The sequence below is a fragment of the Monodelphis domestica genome, chromosome 3 (genome assembly GCF_027887165.1).
Source record: "Monodelphis domestica isolate mMonDom1 chromosome 3, mMonDom1.pri, whole genome shotgun sequence".
NCBI classification, from domain to species: domain Eukaryota; kingdom Metazoa; phylum Chordata; class Mammalia; order Didelphimorphia; family Didelphidae; genus Monodelphis; species Monodelphis domestica.
Window position 1 is genome coordinate 507,026,120 of NC_077229.1, and position 19,830 is coordinate 507,045,949.

At 37.7% G+C, this 19,830-nt stretch overlaps 1 protein-coding gene across 1 annotated transcript in view; it reads left to right on the forward strand.

Annotated features, from left to right (window-relative positions):
* The window catches only part of DEPDC1B (DEP domain containing 1B), a 112,810-nt gene that overhangs the window by 55,956 nt on the left and 37,024 nt on the right, over positions 1 to 19,830 (forward strand). Inside the window, exons 3-6 of the mRNA XM_007486366.3 lie at positions 804 to 939; positions 9,196 to 9,323; positions 10,100 to 10,230; positions 13,376 to 13,423. Coding sequence (XP_007486428.2) covers positions 804 to 939; positions 9,196 to 9,323; positions 10,100 to 10,230; positions 13,376 to 13,423 — 443 coding nt within the window. The remainder of the gene's footprint in view (positions 1 to 803; positions 940 to 9,195; positions 9,324 to 10,099; positions 10,231 to 13,375; positions 13,424 to 19,830) is intronic.

Consider the following 19,830-nt stretch of genomic DNA (forward strand, 5'->3'; position numbering starts at 1 on the left):
CAAATATGTTGTAACTCTTTGAGATACACTTTTTAATAATCCCAGCTTTTACTTCACCCTGCTGATGTCATTCACTTCTTCCAAATCAGAGTCAAGTTCTGTGAAAATACTTGACAATTCACCATTACTCTGGTTTCTCTTTTTATATTCAACAACAGTTTCTGATTTTAGGTTACCTTAGAAGTTATAAGCTAATAAGGATTTTGAGTTGGTTTTTTTCTTTTTTTAGAGAAAGAGATAACCAGAGATATGATTTCATAGGTAGGAAACTCTTGGGATGAACTACATCTATGAATCCAGATGGACTCCTTTTCCACACTTATAGCCTTAGACATTTGCTTAGAGCACTAAGTAATTCACTTTGCTTGCAGTTACTCAGACAGCATATTTCAGATGTGGGTTTTAAAACTCAGTCCTTTTGTCTTCAAGGCCGACTGTCCACCATACCATGGCTGCCTGTCATCCCCTTAAAAATATTTAAAAATTTGAAATTCAGATGATTGGGTGACAAAGTGCTTTCTTGGAGGAGTTCAAAATTTTGTATGTGCTTGTTGGCTTTGGATGGGGGGGAGCAGAGAGCGTCATGTGTGTGTTTTGGATCCTGAATCTTGTCACCATGGAAAAATATTCTAAATTAAAAAAAGATGTATGCTGATGGCCTGCTTGGACATCTGCACATCACTAATTGGCTGAGAAATATAATTAATTGAATTATGGAATTCCTTTGTAAATTTCCTTTCTGAGGTCATTGTTAAAATGTCTAATGATTGAAATGATGAAGTAATTTTTTTCTTTCATTTTAGATTTCCTCCTTCTTCACCCTTGAAACCATACCCAAAGAGATCACCCCACCAAGCAAGTGTTATCAGATTCCCAGACTGGACTCATGAGCCACCAGGCACTAGCCAGGAGAACATACCAGTGAGGCCTATTGTTATGGTAACTACAGTTATAAATAGTAGCTGGTGGCAAATAGTATTGAATCACCTGATCTAGTTCCATTTCTCCCACTCCTCTTTACGTTATTATATCATTCATCTAAATTCATTTTGTAACTAATTCTTGATATTAGAGCCAGCTGTGAGGAGCTCTCCAATACATTTTTTGGGGGGTAGCAAAGTTTTTTTTTCATTTTTTCGTTTATTTATTTAATTAATTAAATTTTGATGACCACTGCTTTATAGTATAGTTTGAGATCTGGTACTGCTAGGCCACCTTCCTTCACATTTTCTTTTCATTATTTCCCTGGATATCCTTGATCTTTTGTTCTTCCAAATGAACTTTGTTATGGTTTTTTTCTTTTGATAGTTCGATGGTTGTGGGTAGGATTGTCATTTTTATTATGTTAGCTCATCCTACCCATGAGCAGTTAATGTTTTTCCAATTATTTAGATCTAGTTTTAATTTTGTGGAGAGTGTTTTGTAGGTGTGTTCATATAGTTCCTGTGTTTGTCTCAGCAGATAGATTCCTAAGTATTTTATGTTGTCTAGGGTGATTTTAAATGTAATTTCTCTTTCTATTTCTTGTTGCTGAAATGGGTTGGAGATATAGAGAAATGCTGATGACTTATGTGGGCTTATTTTGTATCCTGCAACTTTACTAAAGTGGTTGATTATTTCTTCTAGCTTTTTGGTTGATTCTCTAGGATTCTTTAAGTAGACCGTCATATCATCCGCAAAGAGTGATATCTTGGTCTCCTCATTGCCAATTTTAATACCTTCAATTTCTTTTCCTTCTCTAATTGCTACTGCTAGTGTTTCTAGTACAATGTTAAATAATAGAGGTATTAAAGGGCATCATTGTTTCACTCCTGATCTTATTGGGAAGGCTCTAATTTGTCCTCATTGCAGATGATATTTGCTGATAGTTTTAGATATATACTGTTTATTATTTTGAGGAAAGACCCTTCTATTCCTATGCTTTCTAGTGTTTTCAATAGGAATGGGTGTTGTATTTTATCAAAGGCTTTTTCTGCGTCTATTGAGATATTGAGATAATCATGTGATTTTGTTGGTTTGCCTGTTGATATGGTCGGCTTCCAACGCCGAGAGAGTGGGACTGTCTCTGTACATCGGCTTTTCCACTTAAATCTCCTTCACGCACAAGTATCTTTGTGCACACTCATCTCTCCTAACCCCGTCTACCCTCTTCAAGACCTGCGGCAATGGGGGAGTGACGACGCAACAGGTGGAGGTGACCACTGGCAGTTGTAGCCACGATCCTGCACGTAGGCGGCCCACGGACCAGTGGTCACTCAGCCCTGTGGGCAGCAGGGACTTTCAGCAGCATCCTGGGCGACTGAGCAGCCCTCTCTAGGACAGTACTGCTCACCCTAATCAAGGAGGGGACTAGAAAAGGTGTCCCAAACATTGCCTGCCCTACAAACACCCGGTCAGCACACCGCGGCTGGCGGGTCATCCCTTTAATTGGTCAAAATCAAAGAAAAAATACAAAGAAACTCCTACTAGCAGCATGGAACATCAGGACATTACTTGACAGAGAGAATACCCCAAGACCTGAGAGAAGAACAGCTCTAATCGGTAAAGAACTGGCACAATATAACATCGACATCGCAGCCTTAAGCGAAACACGCTTACCAGAAGAGGGATCACTCAGCGAACCCACCACTGGATACACCTTCTTCTGGAAAGGCAGAGCCTCAAATGAAGACAGAATCCATGGTGTTGGCCTGGCCATCAAGACCAGTTTGCTCAAACAGCTGCCAGACTTGCCTGTGGGCATCAGCGAGAGGCTCATGAAGATCCGTTTGCCTCTCAGCAAAGACCGGCATGCCACAATCATCAGCGCATATGCCCCAATACTGACCAGCACAGAGGAGACCATCAAGCAGTTCTACTCTGACCTGAGTGCTGTCCTGCCCTCAGTGCCCACAAATGACAAGCTGATATTACAGGGAGACTTCAATGCCCGCGTTGGCCAGGATCATGAAAGATGGAAAGGAGTGCTCGGCAAACACGGCGTGGGCAAAATGAACAACAGCGGCCTACTGCTACTCAGCAAATGCTCAGAGTTCGAACTCACCATCACGAACACTGTGTTCAGAATGGCGAACAAATATAAAACAACGTGGATGCACCCAAGGTCAAAACAGTGGCATCTCATTGACTACATCATTGTACGCCGGCGAGACATCCAGGATGTAAAGATCACCAGAGCCATGAGAGGAGCTGAATGCTGGGCAGACGGCCGATTGGTTAGAGCGACTCTTCAAATGCACATTGCGCCTCGCCATCCAAAACACGCCCAGACAGTTCGCGCATTTTACAACGTGAGTCGTCTTAGAGATCCATCTTATTTGCAAACATTCCAGTCCTGCCTGTATCACAAGCTGTCTGCCAAGGGACCACTCACTGGAAGCCCAACCGAGAAATGGAACCAGTTCAGAGACGCAGTGAAGGAAACATCAAAGGCAGTCCTGGGCCCAAAACAACACAACCACCAGGACTGGTTCGATGAGAACAACACTGCTATTGAAGACCTACTGAGCAAGAAGAACAAAGCCTTTATGGAGGGCAAAATAACCCAAACTCTGCTCCTAAAAAGGACAGATTCAAGTCTGTCCAAGCCACGGCGCTGCGTGAGATGAGGAAGATGCAAGACCGATGGTGGGGAAAAAAAGGCAGAAGAAATCCAGCGGTTTGCTGATATGAAAAACTACAAACAATTTTTCAGTGCCCTCAAGACTATCTATGGGCCATTAAAACCCACCACCACTCCCTTGCTATCCTCTGATGGTGACACACTCATAAAAGATAAAAAAGGCATCAGCAACAGGTGGAAAGAACACTTCAGTCAGCTTCTCAACTGACCCTCTTCAGTCAACCAAAGCGCCCTTGACCAGATCCCCCAAAACCGCTCCATTGAAAAACTTGACGTCCCTCCTTCAATAGAGGAAGTCCAAAAAGCCATTAAACAAATGAGTGCAGGCAAGGCACCCGGTAAAGACGGGATCCCAACCAAGGTGTACAAGGCCTTAAATGGAAAGGCACTCCAGGCATTCCACATAGTGCTGACCAGCATATGGGAAGAGGAAGACGTGCCCTCAGAACTCAGAGATGCCTCCATCATAGCCCTATACAAGAACAAAGGCTCACGAGCAGCCTGTGACAACTACAGAGGCATCTTATTACTCTCCACTGCTGGAAAGATCCTCTCCCGTGTTATACTCGACAGACTCTTGTCATCTGTTTCAGAGCAGAACCTGCCTGAATCACAATGTGGCTTCCGACCAGATTGCAGCACCATCGACATGGTCTTCACAGTGAGGCAAATGCAGGAAAAATGCCTTGAGCAGAACCTGAGTCTCTACATTGTCTTCATAGACCTGACAAAGGCGTTCGACACAGTGAACAGGGACGCATTGTGGGTGATCCTCAGCAAGCTTGGTTGCCCAGCAAAATTCGTTAAACTGATCCAGCTCTTTCACGTCGACATGACAGGGGAAGTCCTATCTGGTGGAGAGACTTCTTATCGCTTCAACATCTCCAATGGAGTGAAACAAGGCTGTGTCCTCGCTCCAGTACTATTCAACCTATCCTTCACCCAAGTATTACGACATGCTGTGATGGATCTAGACCTGGGCGTCTACATCAAATACCGGCTGGATGGCTCACTATTCGACCTTCGCCGCCTGACTGCAAAAACAAAGACAACAGAGAGACTCATGCTGGAAGCTCTCTTCACAGATGACTATGCTCTCATGGCCCACCAAGAAAATCATCTCCAAACCATTGTGGACAGGTTCTCCACCGCAACAAAACTGTTTGGCCTGACTATCAGCCTCAGCAAAACAGAGGTGCTGTTGCAACCTGCACCAGGGAGGCCAATGAACCAGCCGTGCATTACAATCGATGGCACGCAGCTTTCTAACATCAACACTTTCAAGTACCTGGGCAGCACCATCGCCAACGACGGGTCCCTAGACCACGAGATCAATGCCAGGATCCAAAAGGCCAGCCAGGCACTCGGGCGGCTGCGCTGCAAAGTCCTCCAACACAGCGGTGTAAGCACTGCGACGAAGCTCAAAGTGTACAACGCAGTGGTCCTCAGCTCGCTCCTGTACAGTTGTGAGACATGGACACTGTACCGGAAGCACATGAAGCAGCTGGAGCAATTCCACCAACGCTCCCTCCGGTCAATCATGAGGATCCGATGGCAGGACCGAATCACCCACCAGGAAGTCCTCGACAGAGCCAACTCCACCAGCATCGAAGTCCTGGTCCTCAGAACCCAGCTACGATGGTCTGGACACGTCATCCGCATGGACCCACAGCGAGTACCAAGACAGGTATTCTATGGTGAGCTGTCAGCTGGACTCAGGAAACAAGGCCGACCAAAGAAAAGATTCAAGGATCAGCTAAAGTCCAACTTGAAGTGGGCTGGCATCACACCAAAGCAACTAGAACTCACTGACAGAAGCAGCTGGCAAACCCACATTCACCAGGCCGCCACCACCTTTGAAGATGAGTGACGTTGACATCTTGCTGCTGCACGTGAACGCCAACACCAGGCCACAACCGCACCTCTCGTAACAATGGGCGTCCCATGCCCCATGTGCCACACACTGTGTGCCTCAGCCTTTGGACTGCAAAGCCACATGACGGTACACCGTAGATGAAACTGCACAAAGACAATAGTCATTCTCGGTCACCGAGAGACTACTACTGTAACTGTAAATGGTCAATTATGTGGATGGTTTTCCTGATATTGAACCATCCTTGCATTCCTGGTATGAATCCCACCTGATCATAATGAATAACCCTCATGATCACTTGCTGGAGTCTTTTTGCTAGTATTCTATTTAAGATTTTTGTATCTATGTTCATTAAGGAGATTGGTCTGCAGTTTTCTTTCTCCATTTTTGACCTGCCCGGCTTTGGAATCAGTACCATATTTACATCATAAAAGGAATTTGGTAGAACTCCCTCTTTACTTATTATGTCAAATAGTTTGTATTGTATTGGGATTAGTTGTTCTTTGAATCCCTATTGATTCTTACTCGTTATCATTTTTTATTCTCTTATTTATAGAATTCTTCGTTCCTATTCCTTTTCTCCTTTTTCTTAGCACTTAGTTTCTCTCTTATCAGTGAAAAGAGAACAGATTAGAAGAGGGAATTTGTGGAGTGGAAAAATCCAGCGAGCAGTATGGGCTTTATTATTTCCAGAAATTACCGACGCTCTTCCCTGTGTGACATACCCATCCTCTAAATTCTCTTTTCTCTACTGTTAAATTTCTTTAGGGGGGAGACTGTTGAGGCTGAGATAATTTAGAACTTAAAAACAGAATATAATGAATTTTAAAACAACAACAACAATAATAGCTAGCATCTATATCATACTATAAAGTACTTTACATATTCTATCTCATGTGACTCACAGTAATCCTAGGAGATAGATGCTATTATATACATTTACAGATGAAGAAACTGAGGCTGAGAAGAGTTAAGTGAGTTGCCTAGAATCATTATGCCAGTATATGTCTAAAGTAGGATTCTATCTCAGATTTTTTTGACTCTTGAGTCCAATCCTCTGTCCACTGTACCACCTAGATTATTTAAAAATGAATCCTCATATCATAGACTAACGTATTATTATATCATTATTTTACCATAACAGTTTTATACTTTATTTTAATATAACTATTTGTTTAAAAAATGATCAAATCTCTGATTTGATAAACCTTTTTACAGTGAGATTTTAAAAATTCTCTTATAAAAGGGTTTAAAAAACTTATTTATTTATTATATTATTTATGTGAGTTAGTCAACCAGTATATTTTAGACTCCTACTATTTGTAGGTACTGGGCTAAGTTCTAGGGTCAAATAGCAACTTAATTTCTGAGGTCTTGAAGGCTATGCCAAGAGAACATAAACTCTTGCAGCCCAAAAAGTCTTTAAATACCAGCCCAGCATTGGACTGTGTGTCTCTCACCAAGGACCTGCCCAACTGAATTTGGAAAAGCTAATTATCAAAAAGTTGGCCACTAGGTGATGAATTTTCATTGTTCATAACTCATAGAGACTGTTTAAGGCCATGAAATGTTTTTTGTTTCTTATTGGTAAAGGGAGGATTCATTCTGATAATTTGTAGAACTTTGGAAATATAACATTGGGTTAACCCAGTATTCTGAGCCTTTTGCAAGTTCTTCCCATTTCTAAGTTCAATTCTATTTTCTGTGTTTTCTTAAGGGCTCAGTTTGTGACAAGATGATTACATGCAAATGTTGTAGGAATGGAGTGATTTTAAAAAAATCAATTAACTTTATGTTGAATCTGGATAATAGGCTTAATAAGTACTTAGAATGATCATGAAACATTTAGCAAGGCAAATACATCTTTCTTTAATGCTCTATTTTATGTTTTGAGAAAAAATCATATTTAGAAACATTCTATGTCTTAATCCTTCTTTTTAGCTCTTTCTGTCTGTGACTTAGCATTCATTCATTCATTCTGTGAACAGATCCTTCTTGGGCGTAGATAGTATTGTGCTGAGGAGATGCAAATATAAATGATGTATTCCCTGTTCTCCAGGAGCTTATAATCTTGTTGGGAAAATAAAATGAATGCCCAAGAAAAATTTAATTTGACTATATTTATTTCAGGTAATGAATAGTATAGGAATTCAAAAGAGATCTTTTTTAGTGGGATGTATATGGGGAGATTTGGCTGGAAGAGGTAAAATTTGGGCTGGGCTTTGACTTTTGAAGAAGAGGAAACATTTAGATAGGCTAAGGGCTTAAGAAGGAATGATATGGGGCAGGAAGATAGCACGGTAGATGGAGAGCTAGACCTGGCAGTGGGAGGTCCTAGGTTCAAATTTGTCCTCAGACACTTCTTAGCTGTGTGCCCCTGGGATAATTATTTAACCCTGATTATGTAACCCTTACCATTCTTCTGCCTTGATATTGCTTAGTATTGATCTAAGACAGAAGATAAGAGTTCTAATCTTGCTGCAAGCATATGGATTGATTACTCATTCTCTAGGGCACATAGAATAAATTTCTCATTCATAGCATACCCATTCTCCATCACTGAGTAAAATTTTGCAGTGTATGATAGTTTAGAAGAAAAAGTTGAACTTCATGCATACCTCAAAGATGAAAGGAGGCAAACAGTTATGGTGTCATAAGTCCAGTTGGAATCAGGTTAGAATAAGAATTAAGAGCCCATTTCTTTTTATTTAAAAAATTTTTTTTAATTATTTTTTCAATTACATGTTGAAGCAGTTTTTGATAATTATTTTCTGCCATTTTTTGATTCAGATTCTCTCCCTCTCTTCCCTACCTCTCTGAGGCAGTAAATAATCTAATATAGGTTATACCAGTGCTTTCATGCAATACATGTTTCCACATTCCCCAGGTCTTGAGAGAAAACACATATCCACATAATAAAAAACTCATGAAGGAAATAAAGTGCAGGATGACATAGTTTCATCTTCACTCAGACTCTACCAGTTCCTTCTTTGACTGTGGGGAGCGTTTTTTATCATGAGTCCCTTGGGGTTATCTTGGGACCTTTTTTTTTTGCTGATAATAGTTTAGCCCTTCACTGCTGACCAAGAAGAACCCATTTCACAAGACAGCTATTGTAACAAAGTTTTTCCCAAGTATTTAAGTATTTAAATTAAATTTAAATGAAAATTAAATTAAATGTCACAAGTATTTAAGTAACTTTAATTTTGTCTTCTCTACATTAGAGTCTATGTACCTTGCTATCACAGAATTCCCTTTTGGGAATTTTTGCTCCCTCGTCTTTCAGAAAAGAACTCATTGCACCAGCTATTCTAGGAAGACAGTCAAATCTGGGGATACTTCCCATTTAGTTAAATCCACAAACGTCTTTCTAGCCTACCTGATAATATCCATAATGCCTGAAAGTATTTTAGAAAAATTTTCTCTTAATTCCAAATGCTTTTTTTTTTTCATTCCGACCCAAATAGCTAGGGAACCTGTAATGTTACTATCACCTCCTCTCCTTATATCTAAATTGTCAGGATAGCAAGTAATTGGAAGTTATTTCTTTAAAATCAAGTTTAGACTTAAACCTAGTGAGAGAACATACTTTGCAAAAAATTATTTTTCTATTTTTTAATATTCATTTTTTAATTTTTGTATTGGAATGTTTTATATTAACTTTTTTTTTCTTTTGGGGGGGGTGGTGTGGGGGTGTTAGAATTCTGAATCATGGTACAAGCGTCACAGTATTGCTATCGGAGAAGTCCCTGCCTGCCGCCTCGTCTACCGGAGACAGCTGACAGAGGCCAATGTGGAAGAGATCTGGAAGTCTATGACGTTATCTCAGTAAGTCTATTTGGCTTTCTCTAAATGTGGCTATTGATTAAACTGTTCTAGAACATCCCTCTGCTCTTATTGCTGTGCAGATTTGCCCATGGCTTATTTTCTGCAGTTGGACAATTAAATCCATATTGTTTATACTAATTAGACGTGTTTATTATTAAGCTTTAGTCTCAACTTTTGATTGCTCTGTTTTGCTTCTGTGATGCATACAGAAAAGATTTCACTGAAGCTTGGGAGTTTTCCATTTTCCATTCATGTACCATTTTTTTACATGATGGTTAAGATCAGGGAGCTTTTCTAAGCCCAGAGAATTCCGTACACTTGCCAATAACAGTTAAGTGTTTAACTTAATGAGACAGAGAATGGAAAATCTGGTCTCCTACTTATATAAAATACTGTAGGTAATGAAAGTTAATATTATGAGTAGAATAGCATTTTCCTTTCCCACAAAAAAATATACTTGTGGCAGTTTCTAATCACTGACTGTGCTGGCTCGTCTGTAGTTTTCATATCTTTTCTTGTAAAGTGATGTCTTTGGCAGTCAGGAATTTATATTACCGTAATAGTGAAACATGAACATATTAATAAGTAAAGAATATCTCATAAATAGGTTTCCACACCATCTGTCCTTGCCCTCTTTTCCCCATGAAATTACAAAGGTGATAAATAGACAAGGAATGTATTATAAAGATTGAGTTCTCATCATGCCAGATTTTGAGACATTTTTCATATTTTCAAAAAGAATTAGAGTATTATAAATTACTTTTTTTTTTTAACAGTTTACAGAAAATCCTTGACCTGGACTCTCTGGAGGAAGTTTTGGATACCAAGCTTGTCAACTCAAAGTTTATCATCCACAACGTATACAGTGTTAGTAAGCAGGGAGTCGTCATCCTCACGGATAAATCAAGTGAGCTCCTTCATAGCAATGCTTTGTTCTGGAATGACTCTTTTGGTAGTGTAGCATGTTATCTATTTTGAGAGCTTAAAATCTGTATTATTCAATGTGTTTGTCTTATTAGGTGGCATGGGGGCTGGAGCATTAGTCAGGAAGTTTTTGTTTGGTGTTCATTCATTTCAGTTGTGTTGGATTCTTTGTATCTCCATTTGGGGTTTTCATGGCCAGGACACTGGAGTGGTTGGCCATTTCCTTCTCCAGCTCATTGTACAGATGAGGAAACAAATAGGATTAAATGACTTGTCCAGGTCACACAGGTAGTGTTTGAATCTGGATTTGCACTCAGGAAGGTGAGTCTTCCTGATTCCAGACCCAAAACTCTATCCATTGCACCACCTAGCTGCCTGTGGAGTCAGACCCAAGTTAAAAATCCTGCCTTAGACACTTAATATCTCTTAATCTCATGTTCTGCATCTCTAAAATGGGGATCATTATTGTACACACCTGAAAAGGTTATTGTGAAGTTCAAACAAGATAATGTGTATGAAATGCCTTACAATGAATAGAACCCTAAATAATATACCATATATAATACCATCTGGCATATATATATATTATGTTATGATATAGTAATAACTAATATATATTTATATAAACTATTATTTTATATAAAGGAAGAGCTGTCTCTAATTTCATTTATATTTTCCTAATTTAAAATTCACACTAACCCTCATTACTATCTCTCTTACTTCTTTTCCCTTTATTCTTCCAAATCTTTCTAATAAATTCTTTAAATCTAGAAAATACCCTAGAGAAGAATATTAAAGGACCTAGAAAATTTCTTCCCGCATCAAAGCTTTTATTTTTGAGAATGGTCCAGCTTGGTCTAGACTCAATGTGTAATTTGTCTTCATGTGGACCCTTGAAGAGGTGGATAAGATAGAGGCTCATCAGATAGCACATTGTCAAATTCATTCTTAGGCCAAGGAAAGTGACCTGGACCGTTCCTAAGGTAAATTTGAGCCCCTATATGGATCTAGAATACTTTTACCTACTTTTCACTGAACTAGAGATAAACTCTTTCTGATTGCCCCTGACTTGTATTTTTTTAAAATTTATTTTTATTCCGAACTTACCAAACACTAAATAAAATTGATATATACACAGTAGAACAGAAAAGGATTATACACAAAAGCACAGATCCCTGTTATGTGCAATTTATTTTTCTTTATAAGTTTATAATGAGTTCATCTTGTTGCTTTCAAAGCTGTTTTGCTTGTTATCTGTGCTTCTTTCTGGTGCTACTTTTGCTTTCTGCATTTTAAAAAAGATGCTCTAATGATTCCTTTCCTTTCCTTTCCTTTCCTTTCCTTTCCTTTCCTTTCCTTTCCTTTCCTTTCCTTTCCTTTCCTTTCCTTTCCTTTCCTTTCCTTTCCTTTCCTTTCCTTTCCTTTCCTTTCCTTTCCTTTCCTTTCCTTTCCTTTCCTTTCCTTTCCTTTCCTTTCCTTTCCTTTCCTTTCCTTTCCTTTCCTTCCTTCCTTCCTTTCCTCCCTTCCTCCCTTCCTCCCTTCCTCCCTTCCTCTTCCTCCTTTCCTTCTTTCTTCCCCTTCTTTATTTTCTTCCTTTGCCTTCCAACTTCCCCATCTCCCCAAACTGAGGACGTGATGGAAAAAAAAGGGGAGGATACTGTTTTTAATTTAAAGTATATTTTAAAATGAATGAATTTTATTTATTTTTATTCTAAACTTTGCAAACACCAAATAGAATGGTCATTTATTAATACATAGTAGAATTGACTATAACATAAAATTATGGTCTTCATTGTACATAAGTTTGATTTCCTTTTAAAAATTTTAATCAGCTCAACTTACATCTTTCAAAGCTATTGATCGTTCTTGTGTAATCTTTCTGGTCTTTAAAGAGATGACTTTGTGAGGATTCCCTCCATTTAAAAAATCCTTACCATCTATCTGAGAATTAATAACTGTGTATTGGTTCCAAGGTCAAACAACAGTAAGGATTAGGCAATGGGGGTTAAGTGACTTACTCTGGGTCTCGCAGGCAACAAGTGTTTGAGGGCAGATTTGAACCTAGGACCTCTCATCTCTGGATCTGGTGCTCTATCCATGGTGCTACCTAGCTGCCCCATCCCTTTACAATTATAATCCTTTAAAAATTATTGAGAACAATGGTTCCTCCCCAAATCTTTTGTTTATATTGCTTATATCTACTGATATTTACCATATTAGAAATAAAAACATCTTAATATTATGAAAATAACCTCACAGACCCCTTGAAAAGGTCTCTAGACCACTCTTTAAGAACCAGTGACCTAGAGTTTTGAGATGTTAAATAACTTATCCAGGCTCACCCAACCAGTCTGGCAGAAGCAGAATTTGAATGCAGGATACAGAAATTGATTCCTGGTTTCAGAAAATCTAATTTTAAAAATCTACTCTGCATGTTACTTTTTTTTTTTTAATAAAGCACTTTGAAGATGGAACTAGAGTTAGATAGCACAGTGAGTAGAGCACTAGGTATGGAGTTGGAGGTGTCCTGGGTTCAAATGTGACCTTACTTTCTAGCTGTGTGACGCTGGGCCAATCATTTAACCCCAGATGCCTAGCCCTTGCCATTCTTTAGTCTTAGAATCAGTACTAACACAGAATTTAAAGGTTTTTTTGTTGTGATTAAGAAAAGGAAATAGAAATAGATAAGTAACACTTATATCTTGAGTTTGTGGATTTTAGCATTAAGTAGGTGATTTAAATAATTTGATATGACCTACTTGATGCTAAGTTCTGTGAACTCCTTTGTTCCTTCTCATTTTATGAACTGCTGAACCTTCTAGAACTAACCATACAATTTGTACTTTACCAAAAAACTTGGAAGATAGGATGGGTAAAGAATTTGGGATAATCTGCTTTCCAAAATGACAGTCCATTAATTTACATAAATATGCTTTTACTTTCCACTTGTCAAATGACAGAATATTTGATATTTTAATATATCTTATGTGCTCATATTGAATTATTTTAATATACAAAACTCATAGTATCTAAGCACAAAATATACAAATTTATTGGGTTTCTGCATGCATAATTTCTTTAATTATTTGGGAGTCAATAAATTAATATTTTTACTCATTTTCTTACAGAAGAACTTCCTCATTGGGTACTGTCAGCTATGAAATGTTTAGCAAATTGTAAGTATACTTTTACCTCTGACTAACAATTTAACCAATATTATTGGCCTAAATAGAAAAATATAGAATTAGATAATTATCATCAGTTAATATTTATTGAACTTTCTCTCCTTCTCTCTCCTGCACATGTTCCCCAACCAACCAAGTTATTGCCTATTACATGGCCAATTTGGAATTTTTTTAACACTTGTCATGGAATCTTGAACTAAGGTATAGTGGGGGGAGACAACAAATAGATACAACTGTCATTTGGTCTAATTTAGCCACACACAATTAATTCTTTGAGCCTGGGGAATTATTTTAAAAAACATCATACGAGTGAAATATTATCATGTCTTGTAGTTTTGTCCTTTGTCCTAGAAATACTTAGACCTATACCAACTGTAAGATATCTCTTCCATTAGTCTGTGAGCTTCTGTAGAGGAGGGACCATCATTTACTTTGTGTTATCCCTAAACAAAATTATACATTTTAGACATTTAATAACTGTTTATTGACTAACCCTTATTATTATTATTATTTACTCTTGGACAACTGCTTTTTAATTTGTAATATCTTGCATTCTCTGCTTCACCAATGGATCACAGCAAGGAAGGAGCCCTAAGCTCTCAATGCCAGCAGAGTATAAACTTTCTCTTCTAGAAGGGCTTTGAATGCAGACCTAACATTCAACTACCTGTCTGTCCTGAGGAATGGTTTCACCAAATTTGGAGAAATTTATCATTAGAGGGTTAGTCACTGACTGATTAATCTGTTTTTTGACCTTAGTATCTTACTAAATAGTATACTAAGGTTTGAAAGGGTCACTGTCTACAGTAATAGAAGGAGGATACACACACACACACACACACACACACACACACACACACACACACACACACAGAGTCATGGATGCTGGAGTTTTGAAGTAATTTCTTGGTTAATAAAAATGTCATTCTGGCTCAAAGCCTTGAGTTAGGGAATATTTTTTAAAGCAATACAGCCTTTTTAACTTTAAAATGAATTTATTAAGTTCCCATTCGATCTGGGCAGAGCACTATGCTAGTTTCTGGGCAACACAATTTTTTTTATTTGAAAATTTTTATTTAATTAATTGACTTAGAATATTTTTCCATGGTTACAAGATTCATGTTCTTTCTCTCCCCTCTTCCCACCCCCCTCTAGTAGCTAACTTTCAATTCCACTGGGTTTTACATGTCATTGATCAAGACCTATTTCCATATTATTAATATTTGTACTAGGGTGATCGTTGAGAGTCTACATCCCCAATCATCAACCAATGTGATCAAGTAGTTGTTTTTCTTCTGTGTTTCTACTCCCACACTTCTCCCTCTTGATGTGGATAGCATCTTTCTCACAGGTCCCCCAGAATCCCTGGGTCATTGCATTACTGCTAGTAGAGAAGACCATTACATTGGATTGTGCCACAGTGTATCAGTCTCTGTGTACAATGTTCTCCTGGTTCTGCTCCTTTCACTCTGCATCTATTCCTGGAGGTCGTTCCTATTCACACAGAATTCCTACAGTTCATTATTCCTTTGAGCACAATAGTATTCCATCACCACCAGATACCACAATTTGTTCAGCCATTCCCCAATCAAAACACATCCCCTCATTTTCCAATTTTTTGACAACACAAAGAGTGCAGCTATGAACATTTTTGTACAAGTCTTTTTCCTTATGATCTCTTTTGGGGTATAAACCTAGTAGTGGTATCGCTAGATCAAAGGGCAGACAGTCTTTTAAAGCCCTCTGCCAAATTGCCATCTAGAATGGTTGGATCAATTCACAACTCCACCAGCAACGCATTAATCTGCAACACATTTAGATAAAACAGTGGTGCCTCATATGACTTGAATAATTCACTAAAGTAGTTATAATTAAATTAAAAAATAATATGTGCATCTGAGTAGTATATCTGAGGAGTTCAATTACAGTTCATTGTGTTGTCGAGTCAGAGAAAATGATAATGCTTTTTCAAGATAGATGAAGGATTGTTGAGAAGGTAGAGGGGAGAAGACCTCCCAGGAGGCTTTGAAATAGTCCAGGAAGGTGATAATTAATTCCTCCACGAGGGTGGTAGTAGTAGGAATGGAGAGTAAGGGATGGATTTAAAAGAGATTTTGGAAAAAGTCTGAATTTGGTTATTGGATTTGAGAATTGAAAGAGATGAGGAAGACACAAAATAATGTCAATAAGAAAAAGAAAGGAAGAAGATAATACCTTTTCAGAGTTCTAATGTATTAGAATGATTCATAATGAGCATTATTGCATGGAAGTTGCTACTAAAGACATATTTGAAAAGATTGTATAGGTCTTTATTGCCAATGACACTTTTTGACACTATTTTTCTTCTTTTTGACACTATTTAACACACCTTTATTTTCTTTGTAGCACAGAGGGCCATGGTAAACTGAAGTGTTTTTCCTTACTCTTCTCATCTATTTTCAGCACCCATTGCTGAACTGAGACTTAGGCTTTGAAGCTTAGCTCTGCTATGGACTTACCACCTGACCATTCTTAGCTTCTACTTCTCTGTTTGTAAAATGAAGAAGTTGGAACAGATTCTAATTCTTTACTTCTATAATTTTGTGTTAAATCTTAGCTACTCAGGACTCTTTCTGCCATTTGCCTTCATGCCTTTCACATGCCTCTTTTTCTTCTTCCTTGTCCCCCCTGCAACTCTCTCCCCACACCAAAAAAAATTTTTTTTTACCTGCATCATATTTCCATAGGACCCTTTTATCTGGGTTTGATGAGTGCCAGTATTTATCGAGTTCCTTCTATGGACTGTGCTAAGGATTCTGGGGGTTACAGAGGGATAAGACACAAAGATCTCTGCCCTCACAGAGCAAAATTTCATTGGTGAATCAAGGCTCACATTAAAATAAAAAACTACAGAATAATTAAGATGACATTAGAATGCATTGTCAAAATGGAGAGTTTTCTATGAGCTGAAATAGTCAGGGTCAGTTTCTTGGGTAAGTGTGGCTTTAAGGGTCAGAACTGAGTAGAAAGAGGAGCAGTGTGTGAATTCCTGGCAGAGGTTAAATGACCAAAGTTTGTTGTAAGGGCTCAGAATGCAGGCATCTTTCTTTACTCTGTGCTTCAAACCCATTACCTAGCAAATAGTAGATGCTTTGTCAATGTTTATTGATGAGTATGGCCTAATCAAGGAACAAAAAAGAGACTGGTGTAGATGGAATGAAATATTGGAGTCGGAGTGTAGTGGTTCCCAGTGTTGGATGGCTAAGAAGGAACTATAATCTAAAGAACCTTCAGTACAAAGCTGAGGAATTGTAATATTATCAAATGAGATAATATTTGTGAAAAGCATTTAGCCAGGTGATGCACTCAAAGATACATAAATGCTCAATCCCATGTCTTTCCTTCCCTACCCAATCCTGCAAGTGAGAGGTTCTTAATCATTTCAGTATCATGAATTCCTTCGGCATTCTTGTGAAACTATGGAGCCCTTCTCAAAATATATATTTTTTATGAATAAATAAAATGTATGTATAGGGTCAAAAAAATGTATAGGGTCAAAAACGAAACTAATCTTGTTGAAGTTATGAATATAATTTTCCATTCAAATTAGATAAACATATCAAGTCATTAAATGATGATTAAAGGCTCAGAAACGAGACCTCTCAAAAAGTATGAGAGGAACTAGAATGATCTCTTCATGGGGAAAAAAAACTGATGGATGATTAAGTAATGTAAATTAAATTTATTAAGTTTAATTATATTCCGTGGTAAGCTTCTGGAGGCCAAGACTGTCAGATAGATAGACAGATAGGTGGATAGATATCTATATATAGATGTATATGTGACATATACACACTATATATATCACATCTATATCTATATGTATTTATAAAATATCCTGCACCCACCAGTGCTTTATATATAAATTACTAGGTAAATATTTGTTTCCTGTTGTTCATATTCATCGAAGTCAACACGATAGGAAAAGACTGTTAAGCAATGCTTCTGAATTAACTTCAAAGAATCTGTAAGGTTACTAGTATTTTAGTTGACCAGAAAAATATTCTTTGACCTCCTTCAACTGTTCCCTACAAACTTAGGGCCCTTTGAAAACTTCAAAAGAGTAACTGATTAGCTAGGTAGATTACCTTGCATTTTTAGGCTCATTGCTTCATGCTCTTTGCTGTCTACTACTTTCAATTTTTTTCTCTAAGTCTTTTGCATATAAAGGATTATTTTTCCTTTATTATGTAATAAAATAGAATACAGGTTGTTAGAATTGCTAGAATCTAGCTATAATCTACTAGAATCGTTATAGTCTTAGAACTAGAGGGGATCTTAGGGATAGTTTAGTCTAAGCTAAGGTTTTGTTTTTTTTTACAGATGAAGCCAAGGTGGGGCATGGCTGTCTTTATTGTAAAGAGAATTTCATGCTTCTTCTTGATCTTACTAATTTAATAGTTTCTTCCAATAATACCAGCTACAACCTATCCCTGCCTGCCTGCTCAACCTGTATGATTCTTGTCCATATGTCCCCAAAAGTTTGTGATAGGGGGTCCACTCAGTGTGTTTGAGACCTTGTTTTTTTCCCCAATATCCCATAGGTACCTGTGGAACACTTTGCTTATATAGGTGTCATTCCTGGCTTTTCTTTTATAGCCAACCCAACTCTTCTTTCCTCAATGGCATCCTTTGTTCTTCCTTGGTGTCCCTTCTTGGTTATAAGTAGAGTATGGTCATACCATTTTCCTCGCCTTAGTTCTTTATGTAATACACATTTTGAGTTCTTGCAAGGCAGTGAAGTCCCATAGCCTTATAGCAACACTGGTGAAATGTTAGAATTAAAAAGATAGATCATTGTTTTCATGTGAAGCTTGGGGCCAGTAAATGTGCTTTGCAAAACAAAAACAATCTAGTCCCTTCTCTTCTTCCTTTTCAACTCCGAGTCCAGCTCTTGAACCCTCTCTACTGCCTGTTCGATTTATAAATTATTTTTGGACAAACCATAGGGTGTCTCCTCAAATGTGTATTGAAATCTAGTCAAAAAACCGCCTTCATTCTCTTGATCTATTTATTGTTTTTAATGACTTATCAATTCTTTTTTTTTTAGAAGGTTCACAATATAGAGGCACACAATGTCTGAAGAGTTTACAAGTTTTTGGCCTCTCTCATTTCTTTCTCCTGAATAATACTTCTCCATTGATTTCTCCCCATACTTGTATTTCTCATCTTTGACTGAAATTACCAAGTATCAGAGTTTTAGTGTGAATTAGGGATCCCATTAAAAGGTCACATTATTCACATTTGAACTTCATGTTTCTCTTGGGCTGGAACCAAACAATTCTAATTTCAGATAGTATGAATTTGAATACACGTGATACTTCACAGGACTATTTATTTATACTAATCAGGACCTGACTGATTAGATTTGAAAAGCTTTGCCAGTTCTTGATAAAATGTCGCTACCATTTTGTCCTCAGCAACTGATTAGTGAGTGAGCATCACTTGGCGTTCTTATTGCAAAAGTTATTATTATTACTGTAATATATGAACAGGTATCCCATGGAGTTATATTTATTATAGCATTTGGATATTTGATAAAATCTAACCTTCCAAATTCTTATTTTGCTTGTGGATTATCATCCTTCCACTTACCGGCTACTTCTTTCTTTCTGTTTTATTTTATAAAATCAAGAATGTCAAGACTGAAGTGATTTAGCTCTTTGAAAAGTATGTTGGTCTGCTCCTTGGCCGTGGTATATAAGGACTTTGTATTTAGTGTGCCAGTAGACAAATTGAAGCTTGTTGACCATCTAAGTATTGTGATTCTTTGTACCTTCTGTCCCCTTGCTTGCTACTCTGCTCCCATCACTGCAGAAATAGAAGGGAACTGTACAACATTGTTGGGTTTATTTTATGGGTTTCTAAGGACAAAATATATTTTTTTTCATTATGGAATGGCTAGCCTACTAGTGAGGTACCTATCTGTGATTACTTAGGTTGGCCCATGGAAAGCAAAGTCTGGTTGTTGTATTCAAAGACTTTTCCTAATGGGAGAATCTGTCTGAGTTCTGCAGGATACGTGGTCTCTGGCCCAGGTTTTAAATAGCCAGGATTATCTCTGAGCTCCAAGAGGACTTTGTGAAGCCAACCAAATTACTGAAGCAAATTGTAAAATCTCCTATTCTGTATATTATTTAAAATAGGATTGAATTATTTATATAAGGGAATGGATAACTCTTATTTCCCCATATGATTTTATGGTATAGAAAACAGAGAAATGGTTGTCTTATTTCATGTGCTTTATATCAAAATGGGATATTCTTTGAAAAACTGCATCAAGTGAAATAATTTTTCAGTTTCCCATTAATTGTGTTTTCTTCATTATCTCAGCAAAAAATGTATCATAGTCAAGCAAA